This window comes from Aythya fuligula, chromosome 27 (assembly GCF_009819795.1).
Source record: "Aythya fuligula isolate bAytFul2 chromosome 27, bAytFul2.pri, whole genome shotgun sequence".
In the NCBI taxonomy this organism is placed as follows: Eukaryota; Metazoa; Chordata; class Aves; order Anseriformes; family Anatidae; genus Aythya; species Aythya fuligula.
The window spans coordinates 294,368-322,285 of NC_045585.1; the positions used below are offsets into that span (position 1 = coordinate 294,368).

General features: G+C 49.0%; 2 protein-coding genes across 4 annotated transcripts; one reads left to right on the forward strand and one right to left on the reverse strand.

Moving 5' to 3' along the window:
• Positions 1–459: 459 nt before the first annotated feature.
• On the forward strand, positions 460–6,175 carry PRNP (prion protein). Of its 2 annotated transcripts, XM_032204047.1 has the most exons (3): positions 461–748; positions 1,662–1,741; positions 3,432–6,175. In XM_032204047.1, exon 3 carries the CDS (start codon positions 3,434–3,436, stop codon positions 4,199–4,201), a length of 768 nt encoding a protein of 255 aa, XP_032059938.1. In that variant the 5' UTR covers positions 461–748; positions 1,662–1,741; positions 3,432–3,433; the 3' UTR covers positions 4,202–6,175. The 2 variants fall into 2 exon arrangements, with proteins under 2 accessions (XP_032059939.1, XP_032059938.1); XM_032204048.1 differs by lacking the exon at positions 1,662–1,741 and having other exon boundaries at positions 460–748.
• Positions 6,176–12,358: 6,183 nt separating this feature from the next.
• RASSF2 (Ras association domain family member 2) lies at positions 12,359–26,069 on the reverse strand. Of its 2 annotated transcripts, none has more exons than XM_032204134.1 (12): positions 26,050–26,069; positions 24,678–24,862; positions 21,580–21,662; positions 20,436–20,511; positions 19,029–19,180; positions 17,875–17,963; positions 16,145–16,299; positions 15,920–16,021; positions 15,716–15,767; positions 15,508–15,629; positions 14,394–14,491; positions 12,359–13,859 (listed from the first exon to the last, which is right to left on the reverse strand). In XM_032204134.1, the coding sequence occupies exons 3-12, from the start codon at positions 21,636–21,638 to the stop codon at positions 13,790–13,792; spliced, it is 975 nt and encodes a 324-aa protein (XP_032060025.1). In that variant the 5' UTR covers positions 21,639–21,662; positions 24,678–24,862; positions 26,050–26,069; the 3' UTR covers positions 12,359–13,789. The 2 variants fall into 2 exon arrangements, with proteins under 2 accessions (XP_032060025.1, XP_032060024.1); XM_032204133.1 differs by lacking the exon at positions 26,050–26,069 and adding an exon at positions 25,342–25,380.
• Between the last annotated feature and the right edge of the window lie 1,849 nt (positions 26,070–27,918).

Below are 27,918 nucleotides of genomic sequence, written 5' to 3' on the forward strand. Positions count from 1 at the left end.
GGGTGCTAGAGACTCAACCCTTTTACTGTAGCCTAACCTAAAGGATGGGAATGAAGGCCAGGTGAAAAACATGCCTGAGCCATTAGCGCACTATACCATGCATTCCTTTATCCTCCAAACAAAGGGGGCTATATAAGCTTGTCATGAGCATCACATATCATTTTTAATTAGTGTTTGTGATACAGGCATACCTCAAAACACACATCTACAGGAGCTCTGCAACTGCTCTGCTGTTTTACTCAATCAAAACAAGATGAACTCAGAAGACAGACCCATCGTTTCGGCCGTCGGTCTGAGTCTATTTTATTCTCTACCCATCAAGCTGTAGAGTATCTCTCTCTGTATATTTTACAGTGGATGGGTTTTTACAAGCTAATGGATTTGGATAAAAATGGCAACCGCTAAAAGCTTCCTTAGCTTCTCATGCTGTGACACCCAGAGCCCTGACACTGAGCTTTCTAACCAGGCCCCAAATCCCAAATACAAACAACTCTTGAATATCACTGAATACAAACAACTCTTGAATAAACCAGCCAAGCGCTGCAATTTTCCAGTTTTGCCTCTTGCATTGCTTGTACACGCCGGGAGAGATAGGGAAGAACCCAAAACGCTGCAATCTCCGAGGGGAAGTAGGATGCAGGCCAGGCTGTGCAGCTTGTGCTCAGCAGCCGGCTCCTCCCTCTCGCTATTTATTCCTTCCCCCGTCTCTGCGGCCGGTGCTGGATCATCCTGAGCCGAGCAGGCGGTGGTGAGTGCCGGGGAAGGGATTCTGGGGGGCACGAAGCCGGGCAGAGGCAGGGGGGCAGCCGGGGCAATGGTCAGCGCTGGGCTCTGCACGATGTTGACGGCTGAATCGCTTTAGGGGATGAGGGCTGCTCTCCCTTTGCTGCCTAAAATAGGCATTTCCAGCTCCGAAGGAGACTGCCAGCCTTAGAAGAGCTCTGCTGCTTGCTGCTACTTGTTTATTCCGATTCCGGGCTGATTCTGGTGGGAAAATGTTGTCGCTCCCCTCCCCTCCCCTCCCGCCCCCCCCCCCCCCCCGCTCGACCCCCAGTGTTTTATTCACCCGGTGTTGTGGGAGCCTGGGGCCCAGTGGTGCAAAATTGTGCTTCCCTGATGCTGGGGGGGGGGGGGAGGGCAGAAAAAGGTGGGATTTCTTAAAGATAGGGATGCTATTATCAGGAAGCAGCTGTCATGCCTTACACCTCCCCCAGCCCTGTTTTTGGCGTCCCAGTGCCACCAGCAGTCAGCAATTCCCAGCATTGCAGAGGGGGCTCGGTGTGAAGCACAAACCGAGCGTCTTCCTCTCCACCCCACTGCGCTTCCACTTTGCCCTTCCCCTTCTCCACCTCCTCTCTTTTCTCCTTTACCCCCATCTGTGCCCAGGGCACTGTAGCAAGGCCTGGCCTGTGGTGATTTTGGCAGGGAGTACTGGATTTTCTCCCCAGGGCCAAAGCTGCATCTGACAGCCCCCCCACACAGCTGCGCACTCCCACACATGTAATTGCTGTTTGCAGTCATTCTTTGCAACCTCCATTTTCCCCTTCCATTCTGCCATGCTGGCACCGTGGTTGTAGACACGGGTGCAGACATAAAACCCTGCTTCTACCCCTCCCTGAGTGCCATAAATCACCTGAATTAATCAATCATCTCCATTCAAGGCTTCTCAGATCAGTCACATCATAAATATTATCTCTGAACCAGAGAAAGCAGCTACTGAGACCAGACACCTCACCCCCAGGTAAGTGCATCCACATTCCCTATCTCTTGCAGGGTTTTAATTGTGTTTATTAAGGGAGAAGCTCAGCCACCTGAGGAGCTCAGTAGTTAGCTGTGCAAACGCAACCAAACCCCCCTTCCCCCGCCCGGGTTTGTCAGAGCTGAAGCACAATTAGGGGATCAGGTCGGTACTGCCGGGCTGGAATATCGTTTGGGGCTTTCCCAAAACCTGTTTTCATCAAGGCTGTGTCTTAGGGTTATTTTTCCACCCCTTGCAACTTGCTTCAGGAAGTCACATGTCTTAAAACGAGCTGCCAGCTTGCTGCTTTTTCTTTTTTTCCCTATTTTCCAAATCCTTCTTTGAGATCCCAAGGGAGCATTCGCCCATCCAAATTTTTTGATATGTCTTCTGGCTATTTTTAAACTAGCTGATCTCATCTTTGCTCCCAAGTGGGTACTGTGGGACTGGGAAAGCAGCAAACCTGGTGAAAAACAGCTGCCAAGACTGAATTTTCTCCTCATCAAAGGAGTCAGCTCACTGCATCCTCCCTGTTCTGTTATTTAAGACTCTTGCTAATGATCCCAACCAAAACGCTGTTGTTAAAGTTCCCCAATTCAAGATTTCCTAGATTGTCTCAGGCCAGAATTTTCTGTGGGGTAAAAGGGCATTACTACCTGGATAGAGAGAGAGAGAGATTAGTGTCCTTTTTCATGGAGCATAAAACCTTAGCTGATATACAAAAGGAAAGAGTACTGGCTTCAAGAGGAAATTGTTGTGGGTGTTTGCTCTGTTAAAAGCGATATCTCACAAGAGCCATCTGTTATCTGCATTAAACTTGTCTTTAGATTTAGTTGTGACCATTAATGCCTGCAAAAAAAAACACACTCAAGATCTAAAATGCAGTTGCTTCTTGCTGCAAGATGAGCCAGAAAGCATGCCCAGCGTGTTGTCCACCCTTTTGTATTACTGGACACTCTTACTGATCATGAGGATTGCAGTAACTTGATGCTCCTTTGTACTGCATGCAGCACCTGAAGGGGTTTTTCGGTTCAGGAGGTGTTTCCCAAAGGCATAGACCTGGTGTTTATGACTCCTTCACTGTTTCACAGGGAGATAACAGCTCATTAAAGTGGCATTTCTTCCTCCCACCAGTTACTGTAAGTGTAAGGGCCTCCTGGCATCCTGTATGCCCCTGGGATGCCAGCAGCAAAATGCTGAGTAAACAGCTTTGCAAACACATTAACCAGAAAGACACCACCAGCTGGTTTTCAGTTAAGGTCTGTTGTGCATAAAGAGGGACTTGGGCAAAACACAGTGAATTTCATTCTTTTGCAGAAAACCTCCAGGGAGGGGCTGAGTGTAACCCTTAGGTCTGGTTAAGCATTTTCCCCAGAATTCTTTTTTTCCACTACTTAGAATTGCTGTTAGCAGCAGAGCTGGCCCTTGTGGCTTATGGGAAGCTGTACAGGAGGTTCCAAGCAAGGGAAGGTAGAGATATAGGGGTTTGCGGGGAGGGAGAGGAGGGTAAACGGGCATTTAAGCTCAAACTGTTCATTCTGTAGCTAGATTAAAGGGGATGATGTGTGTTTTATATGATGCATGATTTGGATGCAAGCAAGCCTAAAGCCTGTCATGCTTACAAATGGTGCAGACAACAGCTGGGGGTCTCTGTGTCCTGCCCCTAACACACTGCTTGTCCTTGTACCTGCAGCCATGGCCAGGCTCCTCGTCACCTGCTGGCTGGTGGCCCTGCTCCTTGGTGCCTGCACTGACGTTGCCCTCTCCAAGAAGGGTAAAGGCAAACCCAGTGGGGGTGGCTGGGGCACTGGGAGCCACCGCCAGCCCAGCTACCCCCGCCAGCCTGGCTACCCCCAGAATCCTGGTTATCCCCACAACCCGGGGTATCCCCACAACCCGGGGTACCCCCATAACCCAGGGTACCCCCAGAACCCCGGCTGGGGATACAACCCATCCAGCGGAGGAAACTATCACCACCAAAAGCCATGGAAACCCCCGAAGACCAACTTCAAGCATGTGGCTGGGGCAGCAGCAGCAGGTGCCGTGGTGGGGGGCTTGGGGGGCTACGCCATGGGGCGCGTCATGTCAGGGATGCATTACCACTTCGACAGCCCAGACGAGTACAGGTGGTGGAACGAGAACTCAGCGCGTTATCCCAACCGGGTTTTCTACCGGGATTACACCAGCCCTGTGTCACAGGACGCGTTCGTTGCTGACTGTTTCAACATCACAGTGACTGAGTACAACATTGGCCCCGCTGCCAAGAAGAACGGCTCGGAGGCTGGCCCAGGGGCAAACCAAACAGAGACGGAGATGGAGACCAAGGTGGTGACAAAAGTGATACGTGAGATGTGCGTGCAGCAGTACCGCGAGTACCGCCTGGCCTCGGGCATCCGGCTGCACCCGGCCGATGCTTGGCTCGCCCTCCTCCTCCTGCTTGCTACCCTCTTTGCCATACACTGATAGGGTGTTGCACCCTGGCCATGTAACAGTAAGATGTCTTCGTGTCCCTGAGCCCATCCAAGGGGTTTGCCCTGCCCTGTTCTCACTTTTTCCACCTTTGGTGAAGAGCTGTCAAGGCGAGTGGGTACTGATGTCCCCCACTGCCTCCCTACAGGCTCTGACTTGGGCAACCACGAGCAAATTTTGCCCTGTCCTGGTTGTGACAGGACAGCTGCCCAGATGGAGTAAGATGCCCAAAATAGCAGGTCTTCACCACCTCCTCCTCCTCTTTGGGGTCACCCCAAGAGTAATGGGCCCAACAGAGATGGGCTTGCCCAGCCTTCGTCATCCCTGCAAGAGCATTTCTAAAAATCCTCTTTGCTAAGAAGCAGGGTTTTACCTAATCCGCTTAGCAACAACAACACCAAAACACCTTTCCCTGGGACATGCCAGTATTGCAACCCTGAGCATGAATGCTCAGCACTCTTTCATTCTAAGGAGTTTTATGGGTTTTGGGGTGCTCCAAGCTAGACCCTGGGCTGCTGGGTGTAGTTTTAACCCTTTAATCCCCCCAAACCACCCTCACCATGTACATAGGAACATATCAATGCTGCAGCTGGCATGCTGCAAATACCTCTTGCAGCAGCACACCACCCCCCAAAAAAAGTGGGTTTGGAATAGCAAGGCTGAAGTCACAGCTGCTTTCCAAGTCCCACCAGGGCTGGGTTTGGAATATCACCCCACACCACTTTGCTTTCAGCTGAGCCTTGCTGCCTTTTGTAGCCTGCCCAAAGGTGGCAAGTGTGAATGCCTGAATGCCCAAGGAAAGCCCCCAAAAGTAACACCTGCAATATTACAGCCCGAGAAAATGCTTTTCTCCCAGTGCTATGGGTGTTGAATGCATCTTGCGCAGGTCAGCCTTGAGAACATGGTCATCATTTGCCATCAGCACTGTAACTCAAAGGATGCTAAAATATATCCAAAGGGATTCCCAGAGGGATCAATCACACAGGGAGGGATTTAAATCAGCTAAACTGGACTGATACAGCAAGCAGCATTGATAAAATGAACCCTGAGGAACTGGCGTTGCTGGAAAACCACCTTTCACAAATAATTTGTTTGACACACTCATGGTACAGCTGCCATGGCAACGGCAGCTATAACTATTGCTTCTTGTGCTTTGGTTGATGCTGATTTGTATATAGCCTGTAGCATATGTAAAGTTACACTTGTCAAGCTACTTACACTGCATAGATCTGATATATATCATGTATTTTGGCACTGAACGCCACTGTTGACGATATCAAACCTTTCTAAATGATTTTCGCATCAATGTAAGCTAAGTGGAGATATACATAAACACAGAGCAACAAAATCTTTTGGGATATTCACTGCAAAAGCAGGACATGGAGGTAACACGTACTTTGTGATACGCAACTGTTTTGTACATTTGTAACAGCGCATGCACTGCATTTTACCTTCCAGTACTTTTCTAAGTGTTCGACGTCTGGTGCAAATTAAAACAGGTGAAGCGAAGGTGCAAGTCAGCTTCCTTCGTGCAAATGCCTCCTTGCAGTTTTAGCTCTGGCCATCTTGAGATCCCATGCCCCATCCCAGGGCTTTGGTGACATCCTGGTCTCATCACCTGTTTTCCCAATTTTCTTCTCCTTTTCCCTGCTTCTTGCCCACTTTCTCTCTCTGAAGCATTCTGTGGGGGAAGTGCTGCAGATAGAAGCAGCTTTTTTTTACCCTTTCTGACCCTGCCTCCCATCACGTGGGCATGTTATTCCCCTTTAACACTGAATTTAACCCAGAAACCACAATCTGAGTTAACCTCTCCTTCCCTGCTTCCACAACTGGCTTCAGTACCATCCAACAAACATTTTCTAATAAAGCCAGAGCAACAGCTGTGGACCAGGATATCTTCTCCCCATTCGAACCTTGTATTCCTCCCTCTGCTTGTCCAATAAAAGAGCTTTCATGTTTGCTGTTTCAGTGGAGATAATCCTGAACAACTTCACATGAAGCCTCAAACCATACTTACTGCTGCCAGAAGTTGGAATCTCCCATAGTTCAAAAAACAGCACAACTTTTGGGCCACTTGGAATGTAGCGAAGCTTAAAGATTGCAATTAAATGAACTGAAGGGTTTGGGCACCTCAGCGTGATGGTGCTTTTGTTTTCAGCTTGGACTGGTTTGGTTTGAGCCCATGCAGAATGCTATTAATTGTACTGCAAAAACCCCCTTCCCACAAGGACACTAAAGGATTTGATCTTCAAGCAGTGCTCCAAGTAAACCCCCGAAGTAACTCTTTTTCGTAGTTTTGGTGGGGGAAAAAATATTCAGCACTAAATAGATTATTATTTCTGAGTGCAAGCAGCCTGCTCTGAGAATGAAACCACAAAAATTCATTAACAGGGATCGAGAGCTCCCATAGGTATCTGGAAAGAGGAAAAGTTTTTTCTTCCTTGAAATTAGCTACTGGGTGTAACCACATTATCTCTGGCTGTCGGTAAGGAGCCCCAAATGGGGAGTGGGATGAAAAAATAGATGGCAGCAGGAAATGAGCAAATTTTCTTATTTGGAGCTAGTTACCAAAATGAGGGGGAATAAAGAAAGTCAAGATCTCACACATTGCATCCTTGCTGTTCCAGAACAATGCAAAAAAATAGTGATGAAGAGGAGGATCTGGGGAATAAAAAGCCCCTATGACTTTGCTGGCTCTTCCCTAAGCTTCCCTGGGACTGCTACTCAGCTTTTCTCCTGCACCAATTCAGTGGTGAAAGCAACCCAGCTGGCAGCCAAATCCAGACTTCAGCAGGTTGGTTATCCTAAATAATTGCAGTTGAATAATTGCAGTTGAATATCTTAGAATCCTCCCAGGTCATTTTATGGGTGCAAAGAGATGCAGCACCCCAAAGCACTCCACTTTAGCTGCCCCAGCCCTACTTGTGGCCCTGGGTAGGATTTCTCATTGCTCCAAGTGCAAGGTGCACAGGAGCAGCTCGTCCCCTCTGTCTCCAGACAGATGTTGCAGGATGCTTCCCCAAGGGGAAGTGGAGAAAATGTCTTTGCAGATGGCCAAGGAATGGCCTGCATGGTTGTTCTCTGCACGCTGGGGAAGCATTATTAAACTTTCTTATTAATTAACATATTGCAAGCTGAGAAACAAGAGCAACTTCAAATAGATATAAAATGGTGGCAGTGAAGGCATGGTTCTGTGGGATTGGGCGTAGAGGATCCAGATCCTGTTCCAGCAAACTGCAGCTAAGCTCAGCATTTAAAACAAAATGAAAGAGTGAGAGAAAGAGAGAAAGAGAAAGAGAAAGAGAAGGAGAGAAGAAGGAAGGAAGGAAGGAAGGAAGGAAGGAAGGAAGGAAGGAAGGAAGGAAGGAAGGAAGGAAGGAAGGAAGGAAGGAAGGAAGGAAGGAAGGAAGAGAAAGGAAATAGGGGAAGGGAAGGGAAGGGAAGGGAAGGGAAGGGAAGGGAAGGGAAGGGAAGGGAAGGGAAGGGAAGGGAAGGGAAGGGAAGGGAAGGGAAGGGAAGGGAAGGGAAGGGAAGGGAAGGGAAGGGAAGGGAAGGGAAGGGAAGGGGAATATATAAAAGAAAGAACACATTTTCAAGATGAGTATACTGATATTGGGGCTAGCAACATCTGCATGGTAAGTTGAGTCATTCCCAAGTTCCACTAAGGGAAGGTGTGACCTCAGCACACAGCAACACAAAATGGTTATTTCCAGCCCCCCAGAAGCCAGACTTTTTCCTGCACTTCACTCAAAGTACATGAAGTTGCTCCATCCCCAGCAAGGCAGGTGGAAACACTGACTTTGGCAATGCTTGGAGGAGGATCAAAAAAACTATTTCCACCCACTGTGCTCACACAGCACTGAATTAATTGGCTAAATACTGCAAATCCTGCAGTGTTCATGGAGCTTGTCTGCCAAACAAACAGAAAGTGTTTCTGATTTGCCATGCTGATAAAGGAGAAATAAAGTGCAAATGCAATAGTTTAGGGGTAGGTTTTTTTCTGCTCTCTTTGAAATCTCTTTAGCAAGGTAAAACCCTCACTTGACAAATAAGCATTCCATATGCAAGCTAAACAACACCACACTTTTTTTCTACCAAAAAAAAAAAAAGCCCTCTAAAAAGTGTGGTTTTAGTGCAAGTGATGTTACAGCTGAACAGTTGGCACAGAGCTGGAGGAGGGATGTGCAGGACATGCATCACTGCCAGACACTCATTGCCAAGCAGACGACAGCTCCATCTCCTGTCAGAGCTGTGCCCCTGCTCCAAACAGCAGCCCTGGAGATGTTTTTGCAATGCTCTTGTTCCCAAATACACCTCCCAAGGCAGCTCTGATGTCTCAGGAGTTGTTATTTCAGAGCAAAATAAATGAAAATGCCCTTACCTCACCTGCAATTGCTTTCATAAAAAGGTGGTTGGGGAGAGGGGTGGTGCATGTCCCTATGTATTGCATACCCTCTGGAGGGAGAAAGCTAGAACAAGGTGGGACTGCATGAAGCTGTGGAATCTCTGAATTCAGGCTGCAAGTCAGATGGCTGAGTGGAGGCTGTTCATGGTATGGGCCTGCCATCTAGCCTGGGCAGGTTGGGATGCAAAACATGGGTTGGAAGATGTAAATTCAGGCTTATCACTTACTTCACCTAAGCACACTAAAAACAACCAACCAACCCCCAGTGCATTACAGGAACAGCTGTGCTTGTTCACCTAAAAGTTTACCCAGGCTGTGTCTTAAGCCAGAGAAGAGGTGACAAAAAACCATACTCAGCACCATTTAAATGAGAAAACCAGGCTCAGCAATATTTGTCCTTACTTGCAGGAAGATGAGGCTGCCCCATTGATTTTTGGGGGGATCCCCAATAGTTTGCTTGGTTCCTCTTTGCTTGCAGTGGTTGCTCAGCTGCTGCAGCTCAACCAGGTTTTTGGAGAGGTTTAACCACACAAGACATAAAATAGAGACAAAAATGCAGGACCCAGGGAAAAAGGATCCCTCTTTTCCCAGAAGGACATCAGAGAGGATTTGCATCAGTTTCTCTGCTGGAAAGGCCTGGAGGAAAAGCAAACCCAAAACATCCACGAAGGGCAAATCCTGGAGCAGGGAGCCCCTACACCCCAGGGAAGGGACAATCCCACTGCTGCCTATGCTTTGGACAGGGGATGCTAAAGACTGAGACAGATTTGATCATATTGATGCTGGAGAGATGTGACAGGAGTTAGTCCCCAGGCAACGTGATCACCCCGAGTGTCACCCTCTCTGCAATGTCCCTTAGCAGTGCAGGCTTCCCAGGCTGCAGATGGTACTAAATATGATGGATTTGGTTTAAGACTCCCCATGACACAAGCAAATCTGCAGTGCAAGAAGGTATGCCCCAATACTGCAAAATGGAGCAAGAGGCAGTCTCTAGGCCAAACTTTATTGCAAGTCAGAGGGGATCATTTTGGAGCCCCATGTCCCCATCGAGTCTCTGTGCTCTTTTCTGGGGAGGAAGGAGCATCTTTTTGCAAAGCCGTTCAGTGCCAAACCAGATCCCAAGCACCATGTCTGGTGGGGCGGATCCAGTGGTGCCTGCCACCATCCAGGTGCAAGTATTGACACTTCCTTGCAGGGCTTGATTTGATTGTATGCTTGATAGGTTTGCAGGATCCATTTGGCTGCAAGGTGGCCACGAATGTGGTGATGGCTGCTTGGCTCCAGCTGCTCACAGAGGGTCCCGTCATGCCAGTGGGGGAAACCAAGACAGCAGCATCCTCCCATCTCCCCCCAAGCCCCATCCCACCTCCCAGCACAGTCATGCACCAGTAAATCTCCACAGCTTCAGGTCAGTGGGGGTCATCCAGGTGCCCATGCCCCCTCCCCACACTGATGTTCAGAACTGCATCCTGTGACTGACAAAGCAGATGGCATTTGCCAGCAGCAGTGTGGGGACAATGCCACTGCGCTGTTCCCCGGGGGCTCGGCTGGGGGGTCCCCGCTTGGCCCCCATCTCTGGCCAAACCGGGGCATGAAACCCCCCCACCAGCGGAGGCTGCCGGGCAGCCGGGGGGCCGTGGCCAAGACGGGATGGCCGCGGGCGCCCAAGGAGCCCCATGCCATACCCTGCGGCAGCACCAGCCACGATGGCCCCTGCCATCTTAGAGCCACGGCTGGGGGTGCCGCCACCATGGGAGACAGCGCGAAAGCCCCCACGCAGCCCCCCACCACCACCGCCTCCTCCACGCCCCCCAGCTCTTCCTCCAGCTCCACGGCGGCCACTGGCAGCATCACTGAAGAGGGCGAGCAGCAGCACCACCACCCAGCACCAGGCATCGCGGGGCCTCATCCTGCACGACCTGCAGAAGGGTGCAAGGAGTGATGGTGAGCACCGGCATCCTACTTGTGTGCACTGTGCATGCAGCCGTCTAGCTCACACCCAGATCAGGCCACGTGATACATCTTATATTTTCTTACATTGTATTGTGTTATATTATACTACACTACACTAATGTATTTGATTTTGTATTTGATATATTCAATATGTTTCAAGTATTTTATGTAGTTGATATAGTTGACATAGTTGATGTATTTTATGTAGTTGATATAGTCAAAGAACCATAGATTGGTTTGGGTTGGAAAGTGCATTAAAGGTCATCTACTCCAACCGTACCACCATGGGCAGGGACATCAAATATATTTGATATATTTAACATATTTATCACGTTATTTAACCTATTTACCGTAGGCAGCATATTTAATACATACAAAGTTAGCATGGAGGGTTGGCACTGCTGTTGTGGCACAACCTCCTGCGATGCCAACACGTGATGCAAATGCTCCTGAGTTCCTGAGAGAAGCTGCACCTTCATTTTTGTGACCCAGCAAAAAGCAGCATGGCAGCATGGTGAGGACTCCCCCGTACTCCCCACTGCCCCTCTGGCTGAGCAAACAGGCTGATTGTGCCGAAGCTGCTGAGCCATCACTGAGCCATGTTGACAAAAGCCTTTTGAAAAGGCAGAGCCCCGTGGTTGGGTGCCTTGGCTGAATGAAAGGCGGCAGTGCATCCCTGCGTCAGCATTTCACCCGGTAGAAGGTGCCAGGCGTGACTCCCCCACCCCCAAGCCTGACACATGGGAGGCAGTGCAAACACAGAACTTCCAAAAGAAGGGCTTAATTAGTAAAATTTACCAACTTTGCCACTGTTAAGAGGACCTGCTCCTCCAAAGATCATAATACGAGATTTTTTTTTTTGCTTTAAAGAAAGCCTGGATAGGTACATGTCGCCATTCCAGATGTTTGCAGCTGCATCACCGCTACTGGAGCAGCGAAGCTGGAAATACAGCAAACCTGAGCAGCAAAGCCCCACAAAAATTAAGATTACTTTTTCCCTTCCAAATTCCCTCCCCTTTTTCCCTGCAGCATCCACATTCATGGATCAAATCCCAGAGAAAACCCTGGTGATGAAGTGCCCAGGCAGGGTGCAATGCCTCCCTGGGCTGCTCTCCCCATCCTGACTCCCAGCTCTGGTGCATGCTGCAAACCTGCTGTTTTAACTGCTCCATCCACACTACATCTTATCCTCTTATCCCGCTCTGCCATGCCACATGGCTATGAGCTGCCCTTACCGTGCAGCCGTGGTCGCGCTGGAACTGCCTCTTCCCGTCTGCACACGCGGGGCTAGACTCACACTGGACTTTTTCCAGCTGATAAAACATCGACAACAAGGGCCAACGTCACACGTTTCCCCTCCTGCATGGGGAGGGATAAATTGCACTGAGCTGGCTAACATGAGACAGTGGCTTCCAGCAAGCTCAGCCTCATGGAGGAGAAAAAAAAAAAATGCATCTGGTTGAAAAATTCAGTGGGTTTAAAACAAACCCAATCAATGCACAAGTTTCCTTCCAGACATGACTTTTACTTTCTGGAAGAGAAATACCTAGAGGATCAAGCATGCATCTCCATGATGCATGGAGATGAACAGTCTGCTTAAGTGCCGGATAAACCTCACAGCAGCAAATTCTCACAAAAATCCCCTGGTGACTGGGTTGTGAGTCTCCAAGTCTGCAGCACAGGATGCTTCTCCTTAGGAAACACCTTAGCCCTCATGCTGGCAGAGTTTTGCTTTTCTCTCTCATAGCATCTAGGAAAAACCAGCTCATGCAAAAAGCCTATTTCTCAGTAGCGTTTCTATCCACAAAGTGCTTTATTTTGAACAAAACAAGTTCTAACTCATGTGCTTCCACATGGTATTAAGTTGCTACAGACTTTTTTTTCTTGTTAATAAATGAAGCAATGCCACAGTTGTCCTCCAAATACATGAAACGCTTTTGTCACTGGACAATACTTTTTGTATGTTAAAGGTTTAAAAGGTACCATTAAAAAAAGTTACAAAGATATAAAGATATAAAAAACCTAAGGGACAAAATCAGAGTTTTAGTTCACATCGAGGTATAAAATTGATATTGCTGGTATAGCGTTGAAGGAGAGAGGCATTTGCCTTGCAAAACAAACCTCTTTTTGTCTCTCCCCCCTCCTGCCATTCTCACCATCCTCACACACAAGGAGAAACATCCCCCAGACTCAATTTCAACACCAGCAATGCACAAACATGCAAAATCTTGCCAAAAGAATGAGATGAGGAGAGTTCACAGATGATCTGTTCCTGTGCTGCTCCAGTTTCCTTACAGCATCCCTCAGGAGCAGCTCATTACCATGAGTGGCTCCTGCGAGCGGTATTTGGCATGTTATATCTACCAGAGAGGTTTGACATCAGGTGTGTTGTTTCTTTTTTTAAATCCCACAGTAAAATTAGTGCAAATTAGAAAGAGGGGGAGGGTTAGGCAACGAGATGCAGGTTTAAGGGAGAAACACAGCAGAATTACTCTTTCACTGTAAGTCCAACATTCAATCTCATTTTGCTTTCAATGGCAAAAGCAGAAGAAAGCAATTCTCAGAGGTCCTTTAGGGATGTACAAAAGCTTCCCATCACCTGTGAATTATTGCAATAGAAATGTGCTTTAAAAAAAAAAAAAAAGGTCTGAGAGGAATTATTTGTGCTATTTGGCCTCCTCCAGGCACTGCGCATGTGAACCATGGAAGAGAGCATCGCCAAACAGAGCTGAAGTTATTGCTCTTGAACACTTGCAGCCCCTCTCGTCCCCATATTCAGTGGCTTTGCCCTTCTCCTGAATCTCTTCTTTTTTTTAGCTGGGGTTTACAGGCATTTGAGGTTTCAGATGAAGCCAATTGTGCTGCTTCTGGCCCTGCACCTGGCTCTCCATGTACAGAAAGGAGCAGAAAAAGCATTTGCAGAGAAGGAGCTGTTTGAGGATGCTGCAAAGAAGCTGCCAAGTCCCATGCATGGGACGGGGCTACCCTGAGTGTGCCGGCACCCCATGAGCTTGAATTTTTTGGGTGACATCCAGACATGGCAATAGATGCATTGAAGCTGCCTGAACTGCTCTGCCTGACGCAGAAGGCTGGGTTGGCTCGAAGACGGAGCAGTCCAGGCAGGTAGGTCCACTCCCACAGCAATGATCACTTAGGGTTCAGTACAGGATGTCCTTCATTCAAACCTCTTGCATTGTAAGCAGGGTACAGTGCTGCAAACTGCTTCACAGCCTTGCTGGCCCTTCAGAGATCTCTTCCAGCCTTTGTTCGATCATCAGCCGGAGGATGGAGTATCTGGAAAGGCAAAGGAAAAAGCAAAGAGAGCAGAGCCTTGCAGAAATGCTCAATGTTTCCAAGCTCCTCACTGTGTCTGCTTGATCAGAGGTCAGAAATTTTGAGGTTAGGATAAATTCATCACTGGAAAGGAGCCCAGAGCATCTCATGGGATGTGCACAGACTGCTGACAAACTCTGACCTAGGGGCTACCATAGGGACAGGCTCCAGTGCAGTATTTTCAGCAGCTGGGCAGGGAAGGGGTTTTGTGCTGGTGGGAGGACTTGTGGCTCCACACCAAGGTTTTTAACAGCAGAAGCAGCAAGATGGGCTCTTAATCCAAATTACTAAGAAAGCCCTGGATAACACAAAAAAGCAATGTCTCATGTATGCATTAGGGATGCCTGCCTTGCAAGGCTGTACAAATGAATCTTCAGCATCTAATTCCTGCAGCTGAGCCCTCCCACCCCCTCCCCTCCCGTGTCCTATAAGCTCAGCATCTTCCCTTGATGTGCCAGCACTCAGCGGTGAGATGCTAAATACGTGCGTGCATACTTGTGCATCAGCTTCTTCACTTCACGATCTTCCTCCTCCTCCAGCTTCTGAATGAAGCTCCTGAGGACAGGCATCTCAAATTTGATGTACTGAGCCACCTACAGAGGAGAGATGTGCAGATAAATGTCCACCTAATTTTTTCAACCAAGACCGGAAGCCTTCACATCCTGGGAGTGTCATGCGCATCGCCCAACAGTTCATTAAGTGCTATTTAAGCCCAAAATCACCTCAGCTGTGCCCTCATTTAGGAACAAAGCCACAGCAGGGGCACGAGCAAGCCAGCAGATGGCACAGCAGAGCTGCTTCCCGTAAGCAGCACTTCCCTCAGCTGGAAAAAAAAAATAAATCAATTGTGCTAAAAGATGTGTAGCAGGCAGATTTGGAAGGGCTGAAAAGTCAGGAGACAGATGGAGGCACAGCAGATGCTGGTGTCCATGCAAAAGGTGGGCAGTTTTGTATCCCCCTGCAGACAGGAGTTACAGTCTCCTGCTCAGCATTTTTTCCTAGATACTTGTGTCCTTTTTTTAAGCACACAGAGAGATTTCGAGCTCTGAATTTAACTGTTTCCAGGGAATTTTTGCCACTTTGAAAATGATAGAGTGCGCTCCATCCTTCTATAATGTCAAGTGATGGAAACACAGGAATTGTGCCAGCCTTGATTGCAACATTTCCCACTGACGTTAATACATCTTCACAATTACAGTGGGGTCCCTTTGCTCTCAGTTGTTCTTTAAGCACAGAACAAGGTTTTCTGCATGAGAAAGCTTTAAAAGTGGCACAAAACATTGCAGATGGGTGGAAGGAACTGGGAGGCTTTCTCCTCCGTCATGCAAATGAATGGTACAGAACAGGGCTATGCTGGCAGGAAGCTCTGCAAAGCTAACAGCATTTTAGAAAGCAGCCCCTTGGTTACCTGCGATGCTTTAGACAACCAGGAGCATGTGTGCTCCTGCACCCAGATACGGGAAGTAAAGGATGCATGCAGAGGGGCTGCGGTTTCTGCAAAGCAACTTTTGCACCCCAGTCCTTTTGGGGATGCTCACCCTGAGTTAACAGAATGTACAACCACCAGGGCCATCCAATAGCAGAAAGCTTGCCACAATGTAAAACTCACATCATAGGTGACTTCCTCCACCTGGTCCTTCTCCATGAGGAATACCTTGGAGACCTGCTCACAGGGGCCCTGCAGGATGCGGGCGATCAGGGGGTAATCAGTGGCCCTCAGCTTCTGCTTTTCTGCAATGAAAAAAGCACCAGTTTACACCACCAAAGCCACCAGCAGGCTTGGTCATCCCAGTGCTGGGCCCTTCCTGCAGCCTCACCTCCGCTGGTGTGGACAATGTACAGCGCGAACTCCTCCGCTGAGTTCTCGATCTGAGCACAGATGTAAAGAAGCATTACATCTTGATTTTTTTCAAGCCAAGAAAATAAACATCATTTTGTTCTTCCATTACATTTTATATCTATGGAAACTAAGCTCCCTGTTACATCTAGTGCAGAGCAGCCCAAGGATCACCCCAACTTGCCTTGAATTTGTTGAGCAGCAGCTTGAGGACCTGTGGGGTCGTCATCGTGCTGTTTATCCGGACATTGGTGATGGAGCCGTATGCCGGTGTGAACACTGATGTCTAAGGGGCACAACATTCATTTCACCCCCATGAGCACCAAAACCCCCATCCTTTTCCCCCAGAACAGCTTCCACCACCCATCCCCACCCCACCCCAGTGCCAGGGGCAGGAGCCAGGGCTCGCCTTGTGGTTGTAGAAGTGCCCGTTGATGGAGAAGCGGTGGCGGCGGATGCGCCGCTGCTCGCTGGGGGTGCGGGCACTGCCCCGGCGACGCACGCCCACATCGCTCCGTGTCCGCAGCAGCTGTGGCGGCTCCTCTGGCTGCAGCCTCGCAGCACCTGGAAAACCCAGGATGGGGTTAAAGGTATGGATGGACAGACGTTTGCCAGTGACAGTAGGGTGGCTGGGGCAGAAATCACTTCTTTGCTCTGCTTTGGTGCAAGCCACAATACCCCAAACACATAAACAAACAACCTTCCCTGATCTCTTGCCCTGGACTTCCATCAGCCCAGACCACTGGTTTACTTTCCCACAAAGGAGGCTGTTAATTCACAATTACTGCATACATCCATGCTGCTACCTGGATAAAACTTCATCTCCTGGGAACTTGAGCACCTTACTCGCTTTTTCATAATTTAACTTTTTTTTTTCTTTTCCCTTAATGAGAGCGGGAAAATGAGGCCAATGCTTCAGATCTCAGCATGAAGACTGGCCTGGGTCCAGATTATTATAAACTCGCCGTTCATCCATTTTTAATGAACCTCTCCAGCTCAAGCTGATGTTTTAATTCAAAGCATGTCTGCCCCAAGAAAATCTCTTGTTCCAGATGCATGCCAGTGACTAAGCACTCACAAGGAGCCATGCACACACATTATGCACTGATTTTGCAGACTTTTGGAGAAAATAAAATAAAGACTTCTTTCTGTGCATTGGCATATGATTCACGTCATATGCCCAGCCAAAATAGTGCCGGGGTTATTTCTATATATCAGTGTGTTGCAGTTATCGCCCACCAATCTGTAACACGTCTCTAGGGCAAAAAAAAAAACCACAAAAGAGTCATGCATGGGAAGATCAAAATGAGGAAGAGGAAGCAGGAGGACAGAGGGCTGAGCAAGGAGTTTCACAGATCTGTGAGCAATGCAAGGGCCCAGTTCCTTCCCGACTGGGAAGGGGATGAACAGCAAAGCCCAAAACCAAAAGAATTATCCAGCTCTTATCAGCCTCCAGGGTGCCTTTCCTTAACAGCATTAAAAAAAAAAAAAAAAAAAAAAAAGCAAGGAACGTGCAAAATGTGCAAAATGCCCTGATTGAATGAGAAAAGGTGTAAGGCAGGTTTTTCTGGTGGGAATCCTGGTTTCCCATTCACTGCTGGGCTTGCAAAAAAAAAATAGCGAAGCTGGTGCCAGGGTGAGGAATCTGGGTCCCGGTGGGATTAAGGAAGTGCAGGGGCAGGCAGAGGAATAGCCCTAGTACCTAACCTCGGTGCATGCAGCAACGCGATGGGGAGGGAAAAAACTTTGCAGAAATGTTGACTTCCCCATGGTAACAGTACTTCACAACAGCACCTATTATTCCTCCATAAAAGCAGAACTGCCAGGAAGGGGAAGCAGCAACATCCTTTTCCCTACAATCCCAATAGGCCTTTTTCTTTATCCCCCTATTTCTTTCCACACTCCTCTCCAACACGTCCACCATGGACATTTCCCTGAGCAAAGTCTTAGGAAGAGTCACTGCGATTAAATATAAGCACTTAGGAAATGGCTTGAGCTAACTTAGGGAGGCAGGGACACTGATTGCTACCAAAAAAAGAGCCAATTTTATACTTTTACAGATACAACTGGAATGTAAGGAAGCTGGTGCAGAGCATGGCACTGCTCACAGTGGTGCAGCCAAATCCATCTCTGTCTCACCAGTGCTGCTGATGGTGCCCTCCGTGTTCATTGTGGCATCCACATCTGTAACCTGGATGTCCGGCAAGGTGCTGGGCTTCAGCACCAACCTTGGAAAAAAAAAAAAAAAAAAAAAAAAAAAAAAAAAAAAAAAAAAAAAAAAAAAGGAGGTGCATCATTACCAGGCAGTTGCAAAGGAATTAAAACCATAATAATTTGCCCTCCAAGCCTCATGCTGCTATGTTGTCAGGAGGGAAGGTAAAATACTCCATGAATCCATCCACAACTGGAGAATGCGGTTTTCCCACCAGCTTTGCAGTTTCAACTTGCCCTTCTCATGGCTTTGCCCCTCAGCCAGACCAGAGCATCCCCAAAACTGGGGGCAGTGAGGAGACTGGGTGCACCTAACTACACCAGGCTGATGTTTAGAGCAGGACAGGTCCAGCAGTGCAGTCAACCCCTTCTTACAGATCTGGCACATTGCAAAGCACCTGCTAACCTCCTGCAGGGTCTCTGCACAGTATATTTCCACTAAAAATCCTGGATCCTGCACATTTTTTTTCCATTTGTAGATGTCTAAGTGATGAGTGAAAAGCATGCAGAAAAACCCACAGACATGCTGCTCTTAGTCACTTCTTAAGTGACCATGATGCAGCCCAGGGTCCCACGGGTGTCTGCAGAGCACAGCTCAAAAATCACTGTCCTGGAGAAATTACTTGTGTCCAGATCAAAATTCAGCATTAATCTTGTTTTGTATTACAGTTAAAACTGAGGCTATTTTGGAAGGATCTTCTTGATGGCAAAGGGGTCTTCTTGATTTGCAATAGGGGTCCTTACAGACTGAAACCCAGTTACTTTACTGGGACCTGCCCTCTCTGGGCATTGCATGTTGGAATACAAGGAGTTTTCCTGCATAAAGCAATGACTGAACACAGCCTGCGAAAGACCACCTTGGCCACCACAGTCTGATTGCTGAACACATTGGGCTACGTGGATGAAAAGCAAGTATTAACAGCCCTCAGGTCTCATCTTCATTAGGATAAATGATGTCCTCCTTCATTACAGCCACCCAACTGTTACCGTGTGACCAAATCCTTTCAGAGATGGTAACTGTGATTGCATCCAGGCAATGGCTGCAAAGCACAACCTGGGGCCACTCCTTTTCCTGCACTCACCCATGCGCTCCCAGGTTGCAGCCCGAGTGCCAGGAGGAGGAGGAGGGTGGCGGGCGGATGCGCTGGTTGTCATCCTGCATCTGCAGGCGGATGGGCCGCCGCAAACCCCATGAGATGTTCAGCAGCCCCTCAACGATGAGCTCACCTTCCTCCTGCACAGAGCAGAGAGATGGGCATCACTCTTGCCACCCATACAAATCCTAAAAGATGCACTGGGGAGGAACAGTGTGAACTGTATGGGAGGTGGGTTATAAAGAGACCAGAGGGTGGTGGTCAGCGGTCCCAGTTGGAGGCCAGTCACCAGCAGTGTACCCCAGGGGTCAGTCGTGGGTCCCATCCTGTTCAACAGCTTCGAGAATGAGCTGCATGACAGGGCAGAATGTGCCCTCAGCAAGTCCACAGCTGGTCCCACAGTGGGAGGAGTGGTTAATGCACCAGGGGGCTGTGCTGCTGCCAAGGGGGACCCACAGAGGCTGGAGAAATGGCCTGAAGGAACCTGCCGAGGTTCACCAAGGGGAAGTGAAACGTCCTGCCCCTGGGGAGGAACAACCAGCCTGGGGAGGAACAACCAGAGACACCAGGGCAAGCTGGGAGCACCCAGCTGGAAAGCAGCGCTGCAGAGAAGGCACTGGGATCCTGGAGGACACCAAGTTCAACACGAGCCAGCAACATGCCCTGACCACAACAGAAGCTAACAGTGCCCTGGGCTGCAGTAGGCAAAGTGTCACTAGCAGGTCAAGGGAGGTGATCCTGCTCCTCTGCTCAGCTCTGGGGAGGCCACACCTTGAGAACTTTATCCAGTTCTGGGCTCCCCAGTGCAAGAGAGCATGGCCACACTGGAGAGTGTCCAGCGAACCAGCAGCCAAGCTGGTGGAAGGACTGGAGCATCTGTCCTTTGAGAGTCTATGTCCATCCGTACCCACAGGAAGGTGTGGAGGGGACAGAGCCAGGCTCCTTCCAGTGGTGCCCAGTGCCAGGCCCAGTTGCTCTGGGCACACACTGAAGCCCAGAAGGCTCCCCCTGAGCATCACAAAGTGCATCCGTGCTGGGAGGATGCCAGAACCCTGGCACAGGTCCCCAGAGAGGTGCCAGAGCCTCCTCCTCTGAGTCTTCGCACCTGGCTGGACGTGGTGCAGGGCTCTGGGTGGCCCTGCTGGAGCCGGGTGGGCCCACATGGACCCAGGGGTCCCTTCCAACCTTAATCATTCTGTGGTTCTGTGGGAGAGTAATGGGATTTGGGTCTTCAGTTGCTCTGGTGTACCCATATATAAGCAAGTATCAAGGAATGTTGTTATCACACAGTTCTTGGACCTTGCAAATCCAAATCGAACCAGACATTCTCGTTTCACCATTGAGCCTCTCCTGCCAGAGATACACACCTGCTTGGTGCTGGCCCCAGTTCCTTACCTCCCGGTGCCTCAGCTGCAAATTCTGCCCTTCGTAGTAGATGTTGTATGTCTTCAAGTGCAGTAGCAGCTCATTTCTGCAAGAAAAAGATGAAAGATATCGAGAAAAGGAGGAGAAAAGCAGGTGTGAAGGCCTCATTTGGGGCAAATTTGGGTATTTCACTGCCTCTAGAACTCCTTTATTGGGGATATCTGCTGTGGGTTCAACCACATCCCTCTGGCCACCAGCAACCATGGTTTTGAGGACAAGCTCCCACATAACCATGCCCTTCTCCAGGCTCACAAAAAGACATAAGAAAACCTCAGTGGAGTCAGTGGAAAACAAAGCAAGGCTGAAAATGTAAAATTTAGGAGATCCTAAGCCTTGGGGTCATGCTGGAGTCACAAGTTGTCACAAGTCCATCAGTTTTGATGTCAGACCCCAATCTCATGTTCAAATTAAAAGTCTGAGCCTGCTCCAGCTGCAGATACATAAAGCTAACAAGATGATAATAATAATAATTAAAAACAAAAACAGGATGTTTAAGTACAGCTGTGTATCACTGGGAAACAGTGACTGATAGCATAAGACAGTCATTAATTTAACTGGCCTGACTGATTGAGTTTAAGGGTGCTCAGTATCGTTGGATCAGTAAAAAGAAGCACAAATCACCAGGATTTGAAGTTATGAGAAAGAAAAAAGAGGGAAATATCACACATATGCTCTATCACCTCATACTTGAAACTTAGGAATTGATTGCTTCTTTACCAAAGCATAGAAGAGCAATGACTGAGCTAGAGCTGATCAAGACTTCTTCAGCACAAAGCATATTTCAGCAGAAATTCTGTTTGAGCAAAACTGAATGGTTTTAGAACAGCTGGACATGTTCCTAAGAAAAAAAAATAAAAATCACTTTAATAAACCTCTCTAGCACTTTTGTTTTAAAAAGAAATTGCTGTTTCCTGCCCCGGAATGTCTTTTTGTTTCCAAATCCAGACTAATCATGTTAAAAAACAGAAAGTGAGGCCAACACAGCTGAAACAACCAATTTGAGCCGGGTTGACCACTCTCCCTAAAAGGCAAAACCCCTGGGAATTTTGCAAATAACTGCCCACCTAGCAGCATCACACATATTTTTGAATTACAGCTCCACTGAGCATCTTACTTGGAGATGTATTTGTCTTTTCCACAAGGGACCAGGTATTCGCAGCTGCCGTAATCCATCCTCACGCTCCTCTTTCATGAGAACTGAATGGCAAAGAGACAAAAGCAGCGGTGTCAGCCTGTGTTATTGCACCTCTGATATGCACTCATAGCAAATGGGAAACAGAAATTTGTTTGGATTTGTAAGAGCTCTTAGGCTGTGGTGCAGCAGCTGCAGACATGGGAAAAATTAAATGCTGCTCTTCCACCTAAACTGCTGGGTAGGGCAGCAGGAGGGGAAATCAGATAAGGTGAGAACCATTGTAAACTCACTGAAAATTTAATACTGGCAGAGATACGCTTACTCTAACATTTGCATTTCGAGCAGCCTCCATCCACAGACTGTCACAGCTATACAAGACCTGGGTGGAAATGTTACAAGTGGAATTTGCTGCTTTCCTCCATTTCTTTTTATAATTTTATTATGGAGCTCTTGACAGGTAGGTCCGGATCCAAAATCAGGCAACATACACAAAGGCTGGCTGACTTTCAAAAGCAGTGTGTCCTTGCTCCTGCATTGGTTTCTCTCTTGTTTTTTAATACAATGTTCATTGACTTTTCTTGCATTCCCTCTAGTGCCAAAATATCCCCCTCTCTCTCATACACTCAGAAACTGTCCCAGCTGTCTGACTGTTAAGTGGCCTGGCCTTTAAAGTGCTGCAGACCATAATCAAATGATTTGGGTGAAACACTCAGGATCACCCATTTGCTTGGAACACTTTGCAAAAACAGCACTTGAGAGAATTTGAAGTGCAGCTTTGGGATGATTTTAGTCCATGAGCAGAGGCTTTCCAGGTCATGCTTTTTCCTGTGTGTTTGTGCAAATCCATGTACAGGTAGTCTCTAATGTCACTGAGGTCTCTACATGCACTCCTCTCCCTTCCCTCATACAGAAAGCAAAAAAAAAGCATTTGATGCACAAACTGCAGTTTCCTCCACTTCCTGCATTGCCCAGCACTTCACAGCCCCTGCACACTCCCAAAGCCCCAGGAAACAAAACCGTTTTACTGCAGAAAAACCACAATGATGTCCAGAGAGATAAATGACTCAACCAAGACCATATTGCAAAACCTGTGTCAGAGGAAGGCACTAAACCCAAAAACATAAGTGCAGCAGCAATCCCTGCTTCGTACCACAGAGCTCTGTATGCTTGCTTATAGCATTTAAACTGTATGCAACAGGAGAAATATTCTGCTTTGTGCTTCAATGCAGAAAAGAGGTTGCAAAAGCAAAGCCCACATTTAAGCTGACAGAAACGTGGGGAAGGGCAGGACGAGCCTCCCTGCAGAAAGCAGAAGAGAAACCCGCCTGCAGAGCTCATGCCTCACAGCGGAAAAGCTGACAAAGCTGTGCACTTCCTGACAAAGCTTCTGAAGAGTTGTGGTGCTGCCCCAAGCTGTTTCAAGGCAAAGCCCAGCTGCAGATGCATGCCCAGAGTGCCTTTTCCCCATCCACACTGTTCACTGGTCTTAGCAGGAATAGGCAAAGAATTTAATAACCCTATGTACATATTAAAAATTATATAGAGAGGGGACTTTGCATCCTGCTTTTGCAGAAATACTGATGAATCCCAGCACCAGCAGAGCATCGGCATGACACCCAAATTTGGGGTTTATGCAGAGCACGGGCAGCTGTGATACATGGGCTGGTGTTGATGTCTTGCTCATGGGTATCCTCTGAAACCAGATGAAGACTGGGTGGAAATTACCACTAAGGAAGGATTCAATTACATGGCTGCTTGCTTGGGTCATGCAAAAGTGTTGCCAAAAATATCAAATTGGCCAAAAACCCCCTTTGCATTGTAGCTGTGTAAGGGGTGGAGCCTGCTCTAACAGGAGGGAGTTTCACTTCTAGTATCATGCTGATAAGAAGGGGTGAAGCCAAACCCATTTTACCCTATTGAGGTAAAATCCAGGCATTCTGAAGCAGAAGGGGAGCCCCAAAAAGCAGGTTTGTGCCCTGAATGCTGGCGCTGAGGAGCTGGGTTTCCTGTTTACCACCTTGCAGCCCAGCCAGCACTACCACCTTCACCTCCGTTATCACATCCCCTTCCGAGCAGCCAGAAACAGGGCAGATTCTTCCTTTTTTGGCTCTTGAGAGCATCAGGCTGTGCGTGGAGCAGCATGGCAGCCAACAGAGATCCCCAAACAACGACTGACAGATTTTCTGCTATGGCTTTGGCAAACCTAGCAGCACTGGAAATCACCAGAATTAAATAGCTGGAAGCATGCAAATTGCCCAGCTGGTTACTCAACCTTTGCAGCTTGGCATGGTCAGAATTTCCAGGCATCTCCATGCATCAATTTCCCGTTTTGATGCATTTCCTTCATGTCTGTCACAGGCTGAGATTTCATCACTAGTTTACAGAGCAGCCCAAGGGCTGTATCAATACTTTAAATTAATCAAATCAATGGTCTCTGCTGCTGTGGCAGGAGGACTTAGCACTCTTAGCCTTCAAATATGACCCATCAGTTGCTGTCAGCATTGCTTTCAAACCCAAACATGCCCCTCCTCCCCCTAAAAATAACCTTCCTAAGATCATATCCCTGATCCCCACAGCCCCATCTGCTCCACAGCGCAGACCAGGATTGAATGCCTGATTTTGCAGAGTTCCTGGAGAGATGCCCAGCTCAAAGTCACCAAAAAAAAGGGGGGGGGGCAGAATTAGAAAAATAATTAATTATTGCATTTTTCAGTGGGAGAGAGATGGTGCAGCCCTGCTCCTGCAACGAAGGGTTGTTTTCTGGGACTGTTTTCTTGACCCCCTCCCATAGCTCACTGCCACAGGTGCTCCAGAGTGGGAGAGTGGTTTCAGCATGGCTGAGTCCTCCCCCAGCTGTGTGAGGGATTGTGGGAATATCCCACTCCCTGGGGATGCTTCTCCTGCCCAAACCCTGCCCAGGGCATCATGGGGCGGGTTTCAACCCACCCAACAGCACATCCATCGATCCCAATGCAATCAGAGGCAAAGCAGTATCTGAAGGTGACAATTCCCTTGTAGGCACAGGGAGCCTCTAAGAGAGTCTCACTCCATGCTGGGCAGCGGCTGCATGGTCTCACCCTGTTCTGGCAGATCCCGGCTGTGCTTTGCTTGTGCAGCAGTGATGGTGCAGGGACAGCTCTGGCCCAGGCCCTGTTTTCGAGCTGGGATTTCTTCTGAGTGGTCGTGCTAAGCGTGAAGGTGCAGCAGCTCCATTGTTTTCCAGTGCTGCTATTGTTCGCCAGCACAATTGTTCAGCTCCGTCCTGCGAAGGGAAAGGAGGTGAGCGGTAAGAGGTGGCAGAGATGCCAGCGGGCGATGCTGCCCAGACTGCGGGTGAGCTTCGAGCACGGGGACGAACCAGGGGATGAGCCAGAGGACGAGCCAGGGGACACCCCGCCCGTGCGCGGCAGGTCAGGCCCCCGAGCAAAGCCAGCAGCCCTCAGCGGCTCCTTGGGGGCCGCAAGGAAGGAGCTGGGGGCGGTCGCAGCCACGGGCCTGTGGTGGAGGCGTCGTGCCCAGGTGCGGGGCCCTGCGGACGCCCGCGGCTCCCTCCCAGCCCGCAAAGAGCAGTGGGCTCCGAAAGAGAGAGCGAAGTCCGGGACGTAGCAGTGCCACCCCCGGGCTGGGGGGAGCCGCCCCGCCGCGGCTGGGGCTGCGGGGCCGCCCTCCGGGGCACCCTCCCCCTGCGCTGGGGACGGGGACGGAGCGGGATGGCGGCCGCCCCGTCCCTCCCGCACTCACCCGGCCCCGCTCCGCGCCGCTCCGCCGCTGCGTGGGGCCGCCCCTCGGCGGGGCCGGGCGGGGCGAGGCGGGGCGAGGGAGGGGGAGGAAGCCGGGGGGCGCCCCGACCCCAGCGCCACGGCCGGGATCCCGCAGGACGCCGCCGTCGAGGGTCGGACTCCGTGCCCGGGCCCCAGGGGCAGCCCGGCTCCGGCAGGGGGGCGGAGGCAGGATGGGGAGCCCCGAGGGCGGCCGGCGGCAGGCTCCCAAAGGAGAGCACAAGTCCCGTGTGCGCAGCGGGACTGCGTTCCCGGAGGATGCCGCATCCCGAGTACCACGCCTGGGTTCCCAGAGGATGCCCCATCCCAAACAGCCAGCTTGGAAACGCTCCCATGATCGGCTCCAGCTCCGTGCGGAACGCCCTGGAGGACCTTTTCCAGGCTTCACCACGCAGCTCAAAGAGGTCGATTCACCCTTAAAATGGCTGTGATACCGTGTCACATCCATGCACGCATCACACTGAGCCCTTCTGTTTCTGGGACAGCGCGGGGCTGTGTGCTGTCAGCACAGCCAGGCCAGCATCCTGTCCACAGCTGTGGGATCTTGCCTGGATCCAAAACCGCCCACAAGATGGGGATTTAAGAGGAAATAAAAAATATAATAATAATAATAATAATAATAATAAAAATGAGCATGGAAGCAGATGTTGCAGCACAGGGTGGGGGTTACCTCCAAAACACTGCTCAGCCTCTGTTCCTGGGGTCCCATCCTGCTGTGTGCCACATGCCACTGTGGGAAGGGCTTGGGGAGGCACAGAAGCATTGAGTATTCCAGAAGCGCAGCGGCGCCTTTGTCTGCTCTTGACCTTTCCCTGTGCTTTGTGGCTTCTCTGGGCCTTTTTTCCTTTTTAAGGAATTTGAGTAGAAACAACCCACACTGGGGGAAAAATTAAAAATCCTGAACCAAAGAAATAATCTGAACAGCTGGTTTAGCAAAACAAGCAGCTCTTCACAACTGCAATATTGTAATCTTTTTTTTTTTTTTTTTTTTTTTTTGACTTGTATGTAAAATATGAGAAGTTCACGAGGAGCCATCTGGCTAGGGGAAAATACTGACATCGCAAAAGCAGGCAGGAAGGGGGGGGGGGGGGGGTGTTATTATTTATATTCCAGCAGCATCTTGAAGGGCTGGCAGAGATGAGAGGCCCTTTGTGGCAGGGAGAGCCTGGCCACACTGCACATTGGAGAAGAGCCGCCTGTGCTGTGCAAACCCCCAAAACTGGGGTTTATCTCCAAAGCAACCAGAGCAAAAACAAAAGGGGGAAAAAGCAAGTAGGGTTTTTCTGCAAGCACCTGTGCGGACACAAAGTAGCAGAAGTGGGGGTAAAGCTTTATTTTGTAGCACCTGCTCGCCACCCTTAGCAGAGCAAAACTCTGCCCTGCCATGGTCCCTCCAGCTGTGACAAACCCAAGCAAACCCAAACTCTTCCTGCTGCCAGAAATCTCACTGGAAAAGGAGGTTTTGAAGTCTGCCATTAGGTACACTGTGCCCATTTTGCAGGTTAAATCAGCATTTCTGTGTTAAATGGCATGCAGGGTAGATGGCTGATGCCTTTTAAACCTCTGATTTTGAAGGATTTTTTTCCACTCCTATTAAGTGAGGCAGGATAGTGAGGACCTAAGCGTAGGGCATTCACTCCAAAATACTCCCAAATTCAAGTATTTCCCCCTGGACTGAGCAAGCATCCAAATTCACTTCTTTCACACTTACCCCTATTTCAACTTTAAGACCCCCAAGGTAATTGTCAGTAAATACCAAACAATATTATGCACTTGGAATCATGCTAGTTCGGGAGCATCTGCTAGCTGTTACACAGCCTCCAGGAAGCAGATGGAAAAAGATGTGCTTGTCTAAGGGATTCTGATCATACCTAATATGTATTTCTTCACAACGTGGTTGCTGTCTCCATTTCAGAATAAACCAAATGTCTCAGTCATTCTTAAGATACTTCTGAGATGCTGCGCAGCGTAAAGCCCTCCTTTCTGAGCTGCTGCAGCTGATGCTAAATTTTGATTCAGACAAGACACAAGGAAGAAACCCAAGTATTTTCAGAGCTCTGACCCAGTCAAAGGATTAATTGAGATTTAGATCAGTGATTGTCATTGTAGCTTGTAGATACAAATCCAGCCCAGCTCTTGCTTTAGGTGACTTTTTACCATTTTTCTTTCCTTCTGTTGCCCACTGGTCTATGCAGTTTTCAGACTGGTGCTGTGAGTTAGGCACGCAAGTAATTACAGGCTTTAATTCCTCTTAAAATCAGTGGTTGTTCAGACACCTTGAAAGCTGACAGATGACTGAAGATGCTGTGTTTGTACTCGGAGAGACATTTCAGCTCCTAATTTGCCATAAGTAGCCACTGAACATCACTGGTAATCCAGCTAACATTAGGGATCTAGTATGATGACCCCAGCTAAAACATCCAAGTTCATTAAATGGGTGGAGATAAGGCAAGGTGATATTCAGCTTATTGTTTTTAAATGTTGCTGAAGAAGTAGAGTGATGCAAAGCGTGTTTGTCTTTAAATTCTGCCTGAGAAGA

Excerpts from the sequence above, each read along its gene's own strand:
- PRNP (XM_032204048.1), top strand. The coding sequence starts at position 3,434 with ATGGCCAGGCTCCTCGTCACCTGCTGGCTGGTGGCCCTGCTCCTTGGT.
- RASSF2 (XM_032204134.1), bottom strand. The coding sequence starts at position 21,638 with ATGGATTACGGCAGCTGCGAATACCTGGTCCCTTGTGGAAAAGACAAA. Across the intron at positions 15,630-15,715 it reads CATTGTCCACACCAGCGGAG|AAAAGCAGAAGCTGAGGGCC; the intron begins GTGAGGCTGCAG and ends TTTTCATTGCAG. Across the intron at positions 13,860-14,393 it reads GTGAAGAAGCTGATGCACAA|ATACTCCATCCTCCGGCTGA; the intron begins GTATGCACGCAC and ends TTGCCTTTCCAG.